At 44.1% G+C, this 17,930-nt stretch overlaps 1 protein-coding gene across 1 annotated transcript in view; it reads left to right on the forward strand.

Moving 5' to 3' along the window:
- tnfrsf21 (tumor necrosis factor receptor superfamily, member 21) overlaps positions 1-15,879 on the forward strand; it is a 38,455-nt gene extending 22,576 nt beyond the window's left edge. The window contains exons 4-6 of the mRNA XM_024420456.2: positions 3,617-3,882; positions 12,214-12,427; positions 14,211-15,879. Of these exons, the coding sequence (XP_024276224.1) occupies positions 3,617-3,882; positions 12,214-12,427; positions 14,211-14,440 (710 nt within the window). The 3' untranslated portion in view covers positions 14,441-15,879. The remainder of the gene's footprint in view (positions 1-3,616; positions 3,883-12,213; positions 12,428-14,210) is intronic.
- Positions 15,880-17,930: the final 2,051 nt, after the last annotated feature.

The raw sequence follows: 17,930 nt of genomic DNA on the forward strand, positions 1-17,930 counted from the left end.
CTCATGAAGCCATCTACTTTGTGAAGTGCACCAGTCCCTCCTGCAGCAAAGCACCCCCACAACATGATGCTGCCACCCCCGTGCTTCACGGTTGTGATGGTGTTCTTCGGCGATGGTCATTATTGCCAAACAGTTCACACCAGACCAGCCTTTCAGGTTATGTCGATATAGGACTCGTTTTACTGTGGATATAGATACTTTTGTACCCGTTTCCTCCAGCATCTTCACAAGGTCCTTTGCTGTTGTTCTGGGATTGATTTGCACTTTTCGCACCAAAGTACGTTCATCTCTAGGAGACAGAACGCGTCTCCTTCCTGAGTGGTATGACGGCTGTGTGGTCCCATGGTGTTTATACTTGCGTACTATTGTTTGTACAGATGAACGTGGTACCTTCAGGCGTTTGGAAATTACTTGTGGAGGTCTACAATTCTTTTTCTGAGGTCTTGGCTGATTTCTTTTGATTTTCCCATGATGTCAAGCAAAGAGGCACTGAGTTTGAAGGTAGGCCTTGAAATACATCCACAGGTACACCTCCAATTGACTCAAATTATGTCAATTAGCCTATCAGAAGCTTCTGAAGAAATGACATCCTTACCTGGAACTTTCCAAGCTGTTTAAAGGCACATTCAACTTAGTGTATGTAAACTTCTGACCCACTGGAATTGTGATACAGTGAATTATAAGTGAAATAATCTGTCTGTAAACAATTGTTGGAAAAATTACTTGTGTCATGCACAAAGTAGATGTCCTAACTGACTTGCCAAAACTATAGTTTGTTAACATGAAGTTTGTGGAGTGGTTGAAAAACGAGTTTTAATGACTCCAACCTAAGCGTATGTAGACCTCCGACTTCAACTGTATATAGGGTCTGTCGGTCTCATCGTTCAACACAAAGTAATTTCGTGGCGTGACACTGACCCTCCGGGCAGGACAACTGTAGTGGAGCCTTGGCCTCTTCCAGATCATAAGCCAACCACTGCTGGCTTACAGTCAATCTCCCAGCTACAACTGCAGGTTTAAGGTAAGACCCAGGCGCAGACAGTGTCGAAGTAGCAACGTTTATTACTCAAACAGGGGCAGGCAAAAGGACAGGTCAAGGGCAGGCAGAGGTCAGAATCCAGAAAGGTGGGGTAAATGTACAGGACCGCAGGCAGGCTCAGGGTCAGGTCAGGCAGAGGTCAGAATCCAGAAAGGTAAGGCAAAGGTACAGGACGGCAGGCAGGCTCAGGGTCAGGTCAGGGAGAGGTCAGTAATCCAGAAAGGTGAGGCAAAGGTACAGGACGGCAGGCAGGCTCAGGGTCAGGTCAGGCAGAAGTCAGTAATCCAGATAGGTAGGGCAAAGGTACAGGACGGCAGGCAGGGTCAGGTCAGGCAGAAGTCAGTAATCCAGATAGGTAGGGCAAAGGTACAGGACGGCAGGCAGGCTCAGGGTCAGGTCAGGCAGAGGTCAGTAATCCAGAAAGGTGAGGCAAAGGTACAGGATGGCAGGCAGGCAGGGTCAGGGCAGGCAGGAATGGTCAAAACCGGGAAACTAGGAAACAAGAACTATAGCAAAGACAGGAGCAAGGGGGAAAACGGTGGTAGGTTTGAACAAACAAAACTAACTTTTACAACAGACAGAGAACACGGGTATAACTATACAGTGGATAATGGTGAAGATAGGCGACACCTGGAGGGGTTGGAGACAATCACAAAGACAGGTGAAACAGATCAGGGTGTGACACTTTTAATTAAGCTTTTGTTTTTGATTTCAATTAATTCAAGTTGAATTATGATGCACAGACTTGTCTTTCAATTGAATATGGTTATGCCTGCAGGGATGGCACAGACATGGGTTTTTTTCTACACCTGTTTTGAAGCGATCATGTTCGGTTTTGACTGAGTGAAGTTATAACACCTAGTGACGTTATATGTCTGCCTGGCAGTCTGAATATAAATTAGAGTATTCACGCCTGGTAAATTTCCTGTAGTGACAGTTTTTTCCCCAGACATATTTCTATTATTGTATATGCAAGTCAACATGTTCTGCTGCGTTCCTCAGAAGTGAGACAGCTAGGCAGGGCGCGGTGTATGATATCTTTCAGATAAGATCCATCAGCTTCAGCAAGGCTGTGGTGAGGAGGAGAACCCCATGTTCTCTTTTTCCGCTCGCGTCGTTTCACACTAAACAAGTTGAGGTCGCTTAGTACTATTTTTACATGAAAACCAGCGAGTCAGCATTTTCTCAATCCTGTCACATAGCCCACATAAGACAATCATCAGTAAAAAATGCATTGTATGTCATCTAGCTGCCATGAACAGAAGAGAGAGGCCTTTGTGTCAGCACCAGCCACTCTCACACACACCTACACTCTTCAGCTCTTCAGCTGTCCCAATAGGAGAAGCCTTTTTGGTTCCAGGTAGAACCCTTTTGGGTTCCATGTAGAATGCTCTGTGGAAAGGGTTCTACCTGAAACCAAAAAGGGTTCTTCAATTTAAAGCACAAAAGGCTGGACAGGAGGACAGGCAGGCGATTCCTCAAGGGTCATTGAACCCAGCAGGAGGTTGTCTTCACATACTGAAAATAACACTTCCTCCATCTGATTACCAATTCAGCTTTATGAGCTGCCAATGTCTTAGGACGGAGTCACGCTTGGTCTGTCTGGACAGGGTGTCCAGATCTACATATCTTGCATTACTCATCTCATATGTACTGTATATACTGTATTTATACCATCTATTGCATCTTGCCTATGCCACTCTGTCATTGCTCATCCGTATATTGATATGTATATATTCCATTCCTTACTTATATTTGTGTATTAGGTAGTTGTGGAATTGTTAGATTACATGTTAGATATTGCTGCACTGTCGGAACTAGAAGCACAAGCATTTCGCTACACTTGCATTAACATCTGCTAACCATGTGTATGTGACCAATACCATTTGATTTGATCTGGGTTGTGAAGAGGTGGAGGGTAGTGGTGAACTTCAGATGCATCTGCTGAGGTAACGCTCTGTGACAGATCACTTTCAGAGAGTGAATTCCTGGATTCCACTAGCTTATTCCTCATGAGCGCTAACCAGCTAAAACAGTTCTGTTTACCTTCTGAGACCTCAGGCTCATGGTAACTGAGAGGTCATAACCCCTTATGTAACACACTCGCATGTGAGCACAAGTGCAAGCACGCACACGCATGTGCACACTCACATACACACTCACACTCTAAATCTCTACAACTCAAATGTTAGATCATTTTTTAAATTACATTTTTATAAGAAAGGAACAAGGGCTTAGTGTGGTTGAAGATGACCCAATTATTTTGTTGTTGTATCTTATTAGCAATGTAGGTTGTTTAGTTGGATGTTGCGTTGAACTGTGACCTTAAAATTAAGTAGAAATCATGTAATCTAATTGCATGCTTTTTTAATGTGACTTTAAGTAGTTAATGGGCATAATTACTGTAAATAAATAAAAAGGGTTTGCAAAATGGGTTAAATGATCATATGATGTCACATGATCAACAATGGATCCATGTGACTTAATAGTCAAGAGCGACTTCCATTGTTCATCCATGGCTCCAGTCCATTCCACACATTGCATAAGAATAACCTGTCGTCTCCTCTCTTTACCCAGGTGTGGACATCCTGAAGTTGGTGGCAGCTCAGATTGGCAGCCAGTGGATCGACATGTACCAGTCCCTGGCCAATGCCACAGAGCGCGAGGTGGCAGCCTTCTCCAATGGCTACCAGTCAGACCACGACCGGGCATACGCTGCCCTGCAACACTGGACCATCCGCGACGGGGACGCTAACCTGGCCAAGCTCATCAACGCCCTGCACCGCCACCGCCGCATCGACGTGGTGGAGAAGATACGGGGCGTCATGGAAGACAATCCTCAGGTATGCTCTACTACAGTACCTTGAATCTCTGGCATAAAGAATATGTTATGTATCCCAGTGTACTCACCCATCTTGAATCACAGGTGGGCTCTTTGGACTAAATGACACTCCTCACTTATGAGTCTTCAGGCTCTCATAATATCTCATTAAATCTCCAGTGTACCAAGTCACTTCACATGCACACAAACATAGAAATCACATATGGGATGCCAACGTTAGTTTTAAAGAAGTCGCAAGCGGGGTGGCCAACCCTCCTGCCTTAAGTGCCCTTTTGACTGTCCTGGTTTGGCCTCCTAGCGCTATAGAGGTCAGAGGGAACAGTGGATCGTTCATCGTCGTCCACTTTTCTTCTTCTCTTTCTCCCCTCTGTCAGATACATTTCATATTATCCCCATGTCCAGTGTCCTTGTCTGCTCAAGGTTAGATTCTTACAGTTAAGGGCTTGTCATAGTCCTCTTAGGAAATATAATGAGACCCTTAGATATCTTACAGACTGCCTTTTGTAATTCTGCTTGTCATCACCACTTAATAATGTTGGTAATATATGGTGTGGTTTATCTCAATCCATGGTGGATGAGATGGCAGGTAATACATCATTTGGTGAGGGAGGGAATAGGGAAGCAGAAACACAGGAGTAGGGAGCATAGTGTGCTGGAGGCTCCTCCCTCGCTCGTCTCCCATGTTCCCTCAGTAAACTTTTGGCCATTACTACAGGTTTTCTCCTCATTCCATTAAATTAGCACTGGGTCATGTGGTGTAAGTGACGTGAGAGTAAAAAACCACCAGGAAATGATCATACATCCGTCATGTGCCTCATTGGTACCAGACAGAGTGTACTGTAGGTCTACACGTATGGTATTCCTCCTTAGAGAGCTATAAAGTTCAACTGTGTGGTTCCATTGACATAAGACTTCCCCAGCCATGTGAGTCATAAAGGAGGTCTGTGTGTGGTGATTCCGCCAGAGTGGGCAGGCTGTCTTATGTGTGGGAGGAATGGAGCCAAGGAAGGAGGGAGACAGGGAGGAAAGTAGGGAGGGAGAGGATGCATTTTCCTGCTGCCACCCCAGTCTTGTTTATTCATTAATACACAGTTTGGAGCTAAGCTCCGTGACTGGGTTATTTTTACACAAACCACAGGTGGTGAGCCCCAAACATTGCTAATCTCACTGCCTCCCCAGTTGATACTCTCTCATTCCAATAGAGTGATTTCATCATAGCTGTAAGACAAGGAGCCTGAAGAGGAAAGGACAGAGGCTGTTCCAGGTTGTGTGTGTGTCAGCATGTACATGTAATACTGCATTTAAAAAATAATAAAAAACATGTATTTCACCTTTATTTCACCAGGTAAGCTAGTTGAGAACAAGTTCTCATTTACAACTGCGACCTGGCCAAGATGAAGCAAAGCAGTGCAACAGAAACAACACAGAGTTAAACATGGAATAAACAACCATACAGTCAATAACACAATAGAAACAAGAAAAAAGTCTATATGCAAATGGCATGAGGAGGTAAGGCAATAAATAGGCCATAGTATCAAAGTAATTACAATTTAGCAGATTAACACTGGAGTGATAGATAAGCAGATGATGATGAGCAGATGATGGTGTGTAAGTCGTAATACTGGTGTGCAAAAGAGCAGCAAAGTAAATAAAAACAATATGGGGATGAGGTAGGTAGATTGGGTGGGCTATTTACAGATGGAATATGTACAGCTGCAGCGATCAGTTAGCTGCTCAGATATCTGATTTATAAAGTTAGTGAGGGAAAGGTGAGTCTCCAGCTTCAGTGATTTTTGCAATTCGTTCCAGTCACTGGCAGCAGAGAACTGGAAGGAAAGGCGGCCAAAGGAGGTGTTGGCTTTGGGGATGACCAGTGAGATATACCTGCTGGAGCGCGTGCTACGGGTAGGAGTTGTTATCGTGACCAGTGAGCTGAGATAAGGCAGAGCTTTACCTAGCATAGACTTATAGATGACCTGGAGCCAGTGGGTCTGGCGACGAATATGTAGCGAGAGCCAGCCGACTAGAGCATACAGGTCGCAGTGGTGGGTGGTAAAAGGCGCTTTGGTAACAAAACTGATGGCACTGTGATAGACTGCATCCAATTTGCTGAGTGGAGTATTGGAAGCTATTTTGTAGATGACATCGCCGAAGTCGAGGATCGGTAGGATAGTCAGTTTTACTAGGGTAAGTTTGTCGGCGTGAGTGCTTTGTTGCGAAATAGAAAGCCCATTCTAGATTTGATTTTGGATTGGAGGTGTTTGATATGAGTCTGGAAGGAGAGTGTACAGTCTAGCCAGACACCTAGGTATTTGTAGTTGTCCACGTATTCTAGGTCAGAACCGTCCAGAGTAGTGATGCTAGTCGGACAGGCGGGTGCGGGCAGCGAATGGTTGAAGAGCATGCATTTGGTTTTACTAGCTTTTAAGAGCAGTTGGAGGCCACGGAAGGAGTGTTGTATGGCATTGAAGCTCGTTTGGAGGTTAGTTAACACAGTGTCCAAAGAAGGGCCAGATGTATACAGAATGGTGTCGTCTGCATAGACGTGGATCAGGGAATCACCTGCAGCAAGAGCGACATCGTTGATGTATACAGAAAAAAGAGTCGGCCGAGAATTGAACCCTGTGGTACCCCCATAGAGACTGCCAGAGGTCCGGACAACAGGCTCTCCAATTTGACACACTGAACTCTGTCTGAGAAGTAGTTGGTGAACCTGGCGAGGCAGTTATTTGAGAAACCAAGGCTATTGCGTCTGCCGATAAGAATACGGTGATTGACAGAGTCGAAAGCCTTGGCCAGGTCAATGAAGACTGCTGCACAGTACTGTCTTTTATCAATGGCGGTTATGATATCGTTTAGTACCTTGAGCTTGACTGAGGTGCACCCATGACCAGCTCGGAAACCGGATTGTGGAGAAGGTACGGTGGGATTCGAAATGGTCAGTGATCTGTTTATTAACTTGGCTTTCAAAGACTTTAGAAAGGCAGGGCAGGATGGATATAGGTATATAACAGTTTGTTTCTAGTGTGTCACCCCCTTTGAAGAGGGGGATGACCGCGGCAGCTTTCCAATCTTTAGGGATCTCAGACAATACAAAAGAGAGGTTGAACAAACTGGTAATAGGGTTTGCAACAATGGCGGCAGATAATTTTAGAAAGAGAGGGTCCAGATTGTCTAGCACAGCTGATTTGTACAGGTCCAGGTTTTGCTCTTTCAGAACATGCAGCTCTTGCATGTGTCAGCGTGTGTTGGTATGAGTGTGGAGCATGATGTCCTCATGTTTCAGTTTGCAGATGACCCACTCCTCCAAGTCATAGTCCCAGGGAGAGGTGAGCCATAGCTGCTGAGTGAGTCTCTCCTCCAGCCCTCTGTCTCAGCTGGTTACAGCCTGACTGATGTCACTGCATTGTTAGTGTTAAATGAGGCCTACCCATAAACCACTCACGCTGAAGGGCCTCGGCACAATGTAGCATTACACACCAGGAAACAGAGATCATTTTACGTGTGCGTGAATGAGTGTATGTGTGCTAAGGTGCAGAGAGTCAGTCCAGTTCAAGTGTTCAGCAGTCTGATGGCTTGTAGATTGAAACTGTCTCTGAGCCTGTTGGTGTCAGACCTCATGCTCCAATACGTCTGCCCGATGGTAAGGGAGTGAACAGCTCGTGACTGGGGTGTGTGGGACCCTTGATGATGCTGCGGGACTTCCTCAGGCACCGTTTCGAGTAGATGTCCTGGATGGATAGGAGCACAGTCCCAGTGATGTACTGGACCATCTTCACCACCTGCTGGAGTGCCTTGCGGTCGCAGATCGATTGAGATGTATACCAGGCCATGATGCAACTAGTTAGGACGCTTTCAATGATGTAGTAGTATTTGGAGAGGACCCAGGGTAGCATGCCTAATTTCTTCATCCGCCTTAGAAAGTAGAGGCGCTGTTGCACCCCCTTGACAAGGTTGGTGGTGCTGGTCCATGCCAAGTCCTCAGTGACGGCGAGGAACTAAAAACTACTGACTCTACCTACTGCAGTCCCGTTGATGTGTATCGGGACATGTTCCCTCCTCTGCTTCCTGAAGTCAACAGTCAACTCCTTTGTTTTGCTGACATTGAGGGAGAGGTGGTTGTACTGGCACCACAATGCCAGTTCACATACCTCCTCCCTTATAGGCTGACTTGTCCTTGGTAGTTATCAGGCCTACAACCGTGGTGTCATCAGCAAACCTGATGATGGAGTTGGTGTCGTGCAAAGCCACACAGTCGTAGGTGAACAAGGAGTACAGCAGAGGACTCAGGACACAACCCTGGGGGGCCCCTTTGTTAAGAGTCAGAGTGAAGGAGGTATTGTTGCCAATCATCACAGCCTGTGGTCTAGTCTTCAGGAAGTCCAGGATCCAGTTGTAGAGGGTGGTGTCCAGATCCCAGGGCCCTGAGCTTGGTGTTGAGCTTGGAAGGAACAATAAAGTTGAATGCTGAACTTTAGCCAGTGAACAGCATTCTCACATAGGGGTTCCTCTTGTCCAGAAGTGTTAGGGCTGTGTGAATAGCAATATAAATTGTTTAGTGCTTCATTGATTGTTGGGTTTATCCCCAGTTGGGACAAAGGTCCCTACTACTTTGAACACCAGAAAGACAGTGTGGTTTCTCTCAATAGCATCTATCTGACTAATTGGTTTCAGGACAGCCAGTAAATATGTTATGTGAGCAGGGGGAGGAGGAGGAGAAGTAGGAGGAAACCCCTTCATCACTTCTGTTGGGGAAGATGTTAAGTGTCAGCTGTAACATCAGTGATTGCAGTGTCCCATGGCTCCTGTCTATGACAGAGAGGCAGAGATAAGAGATGCCTTTTTTATATTGTTATTTTATTTCACCTTTATTTAACCAAGTAAGCCAGTTGAGAACAAGTTCTCATTTACAACTGGGACCTGGCCAAGATAAATCAAAGCAGTGCGACAAAACTAACAACAGAGTTATACCTAAACAAACGTACAGTCAATAACACAATAGAGACAAATGTATGTACAGTGTGTGCAAATGTAGAAGAGTAGGGAGGTAAGGCAATAAATATGCCATAGAGACAAAATAATTACAATTAAGCATTAACACTATAGTGATAGATGTGCAGATGATGATGTGCAAGTAGAGATACTGGGATGCAAAAGAGCAAGAAGATAAATAACAATATGGGGATGAGGTAGTTGGGTGTGCTATTTACAGATTGGCTGTGTACAGGTACAGTGATCGGTAACTGCTCTGACAGCTAATGCTTGAAGTTAGAGAGGGGGATATAAGTCTGCAGCTTCAGTGATTTTTGCAGTTCATTCCAGTCATTGGCAGCAGAGAACTGGAAGGAAAGGCAACCAAAGGAAGTGTTGGCTTTGGGGATGACCAGTGAAATATACCTGCTGGAGCACGTGCTACGCGTGGGTGTTGCTATGGTGCTACGGGGCTTTACCTAGCATAGACTTATAGATGACCTGGTTCCAGTGGGTTTGGTGACGAATATGTAGCTGTTGCCCAGCAACAGCCCCAAAACATCACTGCTTTAGAGGAGATCTGCATGGAGGAATGGGCCAAAATACCAGCAACAGTGTGTGAAAACCTTGTGAAGACTTACAGAAAACGTTTGACCTCTGTCATTGCCAACAAAGGGTATATAACAAAGTATTGAGATAAGCTGTTGTTATTGACCAAATACTTATTTTCCACCATAATTTGCAAATAAATTCATAAAAAATCCTACAATGTGATTTTCTGGATTTCTTTTTCAAATTTTGTCTGTCATAGTTGAAGTGTACCTATTATGAAAATTACAGGCCTCTGTCATCTTTTTAAGTGGGAGAACTTGCACAATTGGTGGCTGACTAAATACTTTTTTGCCCCACTGTATGTATTTGTAATTGTCCACATATTCTAAGCCAGAACCGTCCAGAATAGTGATGCTAGTCAGGCAGGCGGGCAGGTTCAGGCAGCAATCGGTTGAAGAGTGTGCATTTAGTTTTACTAGCATTTAAAAGCAGTTGGAGTGTTTTATGGCATTGAAGCTCGTTTTGGGGTTTGTTAACACAATGTCCAAAGAAGGGCCAGATGTATACAGAATGGTGTTGTCTGCATAGAGGTGGATCAGAGAATCACCAACAGCAAGAACGACATCATTGATATATACATTGAAAAGAGTCTGCCCTAGAATTGAACCTTGTGGCACCGCCGTAGAGACTGCCAGAGGGCCGTACAACAGGCCCTCTGATTTGACACACTGAACTCTGTCAGAGAAGTTGTTGGTGAACCAGGCGAGGCAGTCATTTGAGAAACCAAGGCTATTGAGTCTGCCGATAAGAATGCAGTGATTGACAGTCGAAAGCCTTGGCCAGGTCGATGAGGAACGGCTGCACAGTACTGTCTTTTATCGATGGCGGCTGTGATATCGCTTAGGACCTTGAGTGTGACTGAGGTGCACCCATGACCAGCTCGGAAACCAGATTGCATAGTGGAGAAGGTACGGCGGGATTCGAAATGGTCAGTGATCTGTTTGTTAACTTGGCGAAGATTTTTAGAAAGGCAGGGCAGGATGGATATAGGTCTATAACAGTTTGGGTCAAGAGTGTCTACCCTTTGAAGAGGGGGATGACCGCGGCAGCTTTCCAATCTTTGGGGACCTCAGACGATACGAAAGAGAGGTTGAACAGGCTGGTAATAGGGGTTGCAACAAATAAACAACACACCCAGTGTCCTACATAACCAAAGTGATGCTAGGGTGTCTCAGTATTAGCACTTATGTCTTGAAACCGCAACATATGAAGATTCACTTCAATGGTAAAGGCTCTCTTTACTCACAATGTCTTACGACATTGCAGTTTTTTCAGACCCTACTGTATTTTTCTGCTGAATAGGGTTTATGAATAGACATGCAACACATCTCTCCACAATTAGTAATTACTCACTTGAATTATTCACAGCTACTCTGCAGGGAATGATTATTAAGCAGATTCACTAAAGTGTTGTTTTTGATCTAATTAAAACGTAGATGTTCTCTGTGTCTCTGATGCCTCAGTAGTTCCTCCCTACACAGGGCCTGACCCTCTAGCGTATTTATTGTGTGTTTGAGTGTGTGTATGTGTGTGCGTGCGTGCATGCACCTGTATGTTGGTGTGATGAATGTCACTGTCCCTAACCTGGGATTTTATCAGGGCTGAGTGGTTCTGTGTTACATGCTATGTCAGTGACTCGGCCAGATCACAATCTCTCATCTAATGACTCAGTCACTGGCTACTAACTGACAACTCAGAGAAGCTTCTGGAAGCTTCTGGGACAGTGACACCATTTCCCCTGTTTTCTCCTAACTCTCCACGATGAGTCTTTTCTTTGTAGCCTCTAGGGGTTTCTCTTAAGGGTTAGTTGGTAGGTTTTGTAACATTTGTTTGTAACATAATTTGGCCACATCTGTTCTCTGTGGGAGGCGGGAGGGAGCAGTGCTCTTATCACAGTAGATGTGTGTCATCCACCTCCAAACTGACCTAGTGCACAGACTAACTTGTTATTGAATAGGGGAGATAGCAGGGGCTGCATATGGGTCATACATACACACAGATGTACAGTAAGGGAAGTCTGTCTGATGCCACATCGAGCTGTTTTATATCAGATTTTATGTTAGCATCAGAACTTTTCCACTGTGTTCCTGTGAAGCCATATTGAACTGTGTTTTATTGGATTTTTAACACTGAAGGTTTTCCATTGCATTTCCATCACCTGTATGAAATGCCCTCTACCATGTCCTTTGTGCTTCACATCACAGAGCAAAGCCTTTCTTTCTACAGTACCGAAGACAAATATTATTCTACCATGAGCTCATCCGGTCTGGTCACAACCAGTTCAAACCATTACCATACCAAATAAGACTGTTATTTATGTCTTCCATGTGCCCCAGGGCAGACACAGTGGTGTACTATGCCTGTTAGTGTGTGACTGGGCACATGTGGTCCGTGGGCAGTACATTCCGGTCTGTGCAAGTCCACAGAATCCCTTTCATGGCTGGCTGGTTGTGTACGCTCCCTGAGGCAAGGAAGAGAGAGGCGCGCGGGTGTGAGTGTGGGTGGTCTGGGGGCTGGGAGGTTGGCCCCGCTGTGTCACTCGACCCGGGCTGCATGGGGCTGGGGCTTGGCACACAGGAGCTCCCTGTCCTGTCCCTGTGCTCTGTCCGGACACCAGAGTGACTCAGGACACTGCTTCCTCAGCCATTGTTTCCCGACAGTGACTCTGACCCGCTCTTTCTCTCTGTCTCTCTCTCGCTCACCCCCCCCTCTCTATATATCTCTCTTCCTCCTTTCTCTCTCTCTGCAGTTTGATCTGAACCAGCTGATGACCGCTGTGAATGTAACCCCGAGCCACAGTCCTGTCCACAAGCCTTTGGATTCTCCTAGGGTGTTGGTGGAGCAGTCTCCTGTGCACCGGACCAAGGGTTTCTTCCCCGATGAATCAGAGCCCCTTCTCCGCTGTGACTCCACCTCCAGCAAAGACTCCGCCCTCAGCAGGACCGGCTCGTTCATTACCAAAGGTGAGCACATATGATGCAGTCCTGTTTCAGGAACTATGCTAGACAACGTCTCTTACAGAGGTGATGCATTTTCATTTACTGCCCCCTTCTGGTTACCAATTGCACCTGATTCTATACTCCATTATAGGAAGTCATCAACTATGAAAACTTTGAGAAATAAAGGGAAAGGGGGAAACCTAGTGTCGTGTCTTTGGCTATGCCAGATTAAGTGATATGACATGCTATTCTATAAAATAATTTCTCCGTAATTAATATTACCTGATTGAGCTAATCATGTAAATGTAATTAACTAGAGAGTCGGAGCACCACAAAATAATATTTATAGGGCTGTTATCTTCCGAATAAACTCTTAAAGACCAAGTAATATTTTACGTCAATAGCAGTCAATATTAATCGTCATCTTAATTCAGTCTCTTCTGAAAGTTGTAAATTGTCGGTTATCTGCACGAACCCTGGCTAACAAGTTGAATCAGCAATACAAAATTGGGTTTAATTATTTATTTACTAAATACCTAACTAATCACACAGAATTACACATACACATAATTAATCATAACTTGATTACAAATGACGTCATAAAGGAAAACATCCCTAGCGGGCGGAACAGATATGACAGATATGACAGCTTGTTACACAAAAGAAAATGATCTGAGTGAAAGAGCGGGAAGACTGAGGAACAAAGGGCGAAGCTGTGCTATCGTAAATACAATATCTTATGCATTCTAAATTACCGCCCATTTGGAAAAGGAAAATGCAATAAATATTTACTCTGAGCTGCGCTTCAGTAGGTTGGTGGTAGATGAAAGGCCGTGTTGCCAAACCGAGTCCTTTGTCCTTTGAAGAATGTATCTGCTGGTAAATCGGGATACGTTGTAGTAACGTCGTTGTGTGGTAGACGGGATACTCTGTCTGTTCCTTCCTAACCTGCGTTTGCAGCGGCTGTTGCTAACTCAATGGCTAGGAGGTATCACTTCTGTAGTGAATAAGAGTTCAAAGTTCATACCATTCGCAACCAAAGCTCACGCTGATGCTTGCTTCGTTCTGTAGTTATTATCTGAACCATTCTGACATCGGACCGTCGTCCTCACATCCTCGGAACAGGAGATTATAATGTCGTCAAGGCTTTATATAGGAAGGGAGAGGAGGGTGTGTTTGAAAAGTTTTATAGCCTATGTCCCTTCACAGGAGCGGGCCACTGATTGAGCAGAGCCCTATCTTATGAAAACCCAAATCTCACATTTTAGAAGCTAAAATCACATTTCATCCCATCACAAATAATTTCATTTTCAAACATTTAAATTGAACTACAATTCCATGTGAATCCGATAACTCTGATGTGTAGACTTTCCACTGTAGAGTTTATGTCATCTTATCATTGATGAGAATGTCTCAGATGACAACCGAACTGACATCATATTCATTAAGTACCACCGCATATGTTCAATTGGTCAGATTACCAGAATATAGTTAATTTCCCCCCACCTTCTGATGTTCCCAGAGTCTCTATGTTAACCAAGGGTTTTGCAAATGTAACATCAGTAGGGTAGAGAGAGGAAAAAGGGGGGAAGATGTGTCTTCCACAGTTAACCAAACCCTTCTGAATCAGATGCATCTTAGTCAACATAAGGATGACTGGGCTTTTATTCCCAGTTAGTCATTCCCAATTTCATATTATATGGACAACAACAAGCTGTAGCTAACATCAACACTATGTTGTAGTCTGTCCTCATCCTCATTCTGACGTTGTTTCCTTTCCCCTCATCTCTTCCTCTGTGACATCCAGAGAAGAAAGACACGGTGCTACGTCAGGTCCGGCTGGACCGGTGCGACCTGCAACCCATCTTCGACGACATGCTGCACATCCTAAACCCTGACGAGCTGCACGTCATCGAGGAGATCCCCATGGCCGAGGACAAACTGGACCGGCTCTTTGAGATTGCCGGGGTCAAGAGCCAGGAGGCCAGCCAGACCCTGCTGGACTCGGTCTACAGCCACTTGCCTGACCTACTATAGACTGCTGCTGTGGTGCTATAGACCTTTACTGTGGTCAGGGGACACCCCACTTCCTTCTACTGCAAACCCTTCCTTCCCGGGTGTGGCTACCTGGGTGTGGCTTCCTCTCTTGCCCCCCCACCCCCAAGTAGTGAGAGACTACTTGACTCTGGCTACAGTTACCTACTCGCCTTCGAGACCTCCGATGGGTTCCCCTTGGCTATCCTCCATTCCTAGTAGCCTGACTGAGTCCCCCACTCCTACAATAATTAGGGAGCCTCCCTCCCCTCTCTGGAAGTCTCCTTCCATCACTCCCCCCATATTGAGGGAAGGGGACCAGGCTGTCCCCATCTCTCACCAGGTGGCAAGCCTACCTGCCTGGAGGAAGGGCAGGACAGAGGGGCCAGGCTCTGTACCCCAGCCTGGAGTTCTGGACAGACAGACACCTCGATACCACCACCACCATCACCACTATGCTCATTAAACCCTTGCTATTGCACTCGTGTCAATGTAACGTTAAAACAGTGTTCTCTTGACATTTTGGGGCTTATTGTGGGTGTATCAGCCAGTGCTATAAACCAATATTCACTCATTCATGCAAGCAAACTTCAACAACACACACTCATGCACAATGTCTAACAATGTAAAACATACTATGACGCACACTCATGGTGCGCAATGTCTAACACTAATAGTATGTAATATGATTGATGCACTAATTCTTGTTCTTTGAGTAACATAACCATTTAATTGGTATGCATTCTGCCACATGTGCTTCAATGTCTCTTTGAAATGCTGTTTACTAACATTTCACAATGTATTATCATTTTTAGATTTGAGATTTCTTAGCAACTATGTTTGTTTCCCAGCTTCGTGTAATGAGACCATCTTACTGGATGTAAGACATGCATAGTTATTCTACTTGAATCTGACTGTCACCTGGATTGTTGAACTTGATTAAAACAGAAGATAATGTACAACTATAGTTCCTTCCGGATCTTAAAAAAGCACCACCAAAAAACATGTTGCTGTAAAAGGGTCAGTATTCAACTCACAAATGCTATGAAAGGAACACAGACTGTCTTTTTGCCAGGCCAGTCATATCAAGCTACTCTGGTGCTAGACTTGAAATTCTCTGGTTGTGCATAATACTAGGATGATATTGGGGGGGCTTGCTGGACATTGGCTACTGAAGTATTCTGGACGTTGCGGAGGGTAAAGAAGATGCAGCTGCTGTGGACTTTGCTGGACTGAATTGAAAAGTGCTGTTTGAGCTATCCACTTCTCTGTTGGGTCTAATGTAAGAGTGCGACTGTGAGCGTATAGTACGAGTCTGAAACGTTGAAGCTGAGGTTTGAATACATGTACTCTGGTGGCTGTTTTAAAACTTAACACGTGTAACGTTTACTATTATGTAACCTCTTAAATCAAACCAATTAAAGTTCCAGAATTTGTCATAATGTGGAGTGTGCGTCTTACTTTTATGCCATATTTACTGCATTACTCTTTCAGCAATAATTTTTTATGATATAGCACAAACCCTAGTGTGTGATTTTGATATTCATTATGTCCGTTTTCTGAAGGTAGCGTTGGTTACAATTTCTCTTCCTGATAAGAAAATACTCCTTCTGTTCTGAAATTCTTCTCGTGTTATTGTGGGGCTGGTACTTTTCCAAATTCAAGGAGGTGAGGAGCTAAATGTTGATATTGAAGCTGCACAGTCTTTCCTGTCATGTGACACGGATATAATGGGGTGGCGTTTTACTGCAAAGGCTGCTATTGTATTTAGTCTCCATAAAATCTGTATTTAGTAGATGTATTTAGTCTCCATAAAAGACTGGCTGGTGTTGTCTGTGTGTATGATAATAGGTAAGGGAGATGGAACTGGGGCTGGGGAGGGGTAGGCTTCTTTCATCTCCACCCAGTCACTAGCGTATTGGAGAGAGGACAAAACATCCCTGCTCTATTTGATCCTGTAGGTGTCTCCGTGCTTCAAAATGTGCACAGTATGACAGCACAAAAGGGAAAGAAGATTCAGTAACAACATACTAGTTTAATGTTCAGTCATAACCACTACATATCTGTCTTGGACAATATCTCCATAGATCGTGATATAAATGACTTAAGAAAAAAAATACTTTAAAGTACTACTTAAGTAGTTTTTTGGGGTATCTGTACTCTACTGTTTATATTTTTGCCAACTTTTACTTCGCTACATTTCTAAAGAATATAATGTACTTTTTAATCCATACATTTTCCCTGACACCCAAAAGTACTTCTTACATTTTAACAGGAAAATTGTCCAATTCACACACTTCTCAAGACAACATCCCTGGTCATCCCTACTGCCCTGATCTGGCGGACTCACTAAACACAAATGCTTCGTTTGTAAATTATGTCTGAGTGTTGGAGTGTGCCCCTGGTTATCCGTCAAATAAAAAAATAATGGTTCCATCTGGTTTGCTTATAAGGAATTTGAAATGATTTAAACTTTTACTTTTGCTACTTAAGTACATTTTAGCAATCCCATTTACTTTTGATACTTAGCTATATTTAAAACCAAATACTTTTAGACTTTTACTCAAGTAGTATTTTACTGGGTGACTTTCACTTTTACTTGAGTCATTTTCTATTAAGGTATCTTCACTTTTACTCAAGTATGACAATTGAGTACATTTTCCACCACTGCCATAGATTATGTTATGCATCTGTGGCATTACACTTCACATAACAAGAACACTTATTCTTACTCATTCTTACACACAATATTGCTATATCTAATAATGTCTTTGTATTTATTCAATAATAGTTGGCACATTTAAGAAGAATTGTTCTTGCCAGAGCCTGATGCTGATGTTACATGGCAGAGGATAAGATAACACTGATTTCTGGTGACTCCTTGGCAGACTGGCTGATCTGGTATTTCAGTAAATCTTTTATGTTGAAGCGATGTCAATGTCTTCCAAAGGAATGTCGTTCATCAAGTCACATCACTGGTGTCTCAGCTAAAGTCATCACAAACTGTCATGTTCTGATCTTAGTTCCTTTGTTTTGTCGTTGTTTTAGTTGGTCAGGGTGTGAGTTGGGGTGGGCAGTCTATGATTGTTTTTCTATGTTGGTTTTTGAGTTTGGCCTGTTATGGTTCTCAATCAGAGGCAGGTGTCGTTAGTTGTTTCTGATTGAGAATCATACTTGGGTAGCCTTTTTCCACCTGGGTTTCGTGGGTGTTTATTTTCTGTTCTGTGTTTTGTTGCACCGTTCAGGGCTGTTTGTTTGTCATGTATTGTTTTTGTTTCAGTATTCATTCTTTATTAAACTACAATGAAGACTTACCACGCTGCACCTTGGTCCTCTCTTTCTCCCGACGACAACCGTTACACAAACAATTGGGCGCAATTAACTTGTACACTTTAACTCAATACTCAAATTCTCCTACTTATTCAGCAGTCAACGGTTGTGCATTCATGAATACTGCAGAACCTACCGTACACCAGTAACAAAACCAGTTGAA

Source organism: Oncorhynchus tshawytscha, linkage group LG05, assembly GCF_018296145.1.
Source record: "Oncorhynchus tshawytscha isolate Ot180627B linkage group LG05, Otsh_v2.0, whole genome shotgun sequence".
NCBI lineage: Eukaryota > Metazoa > Chordata > Actinopteri > Salmoniformes > Salmonidae > Oncorhynchus > Oncorhynchus tshawytscha.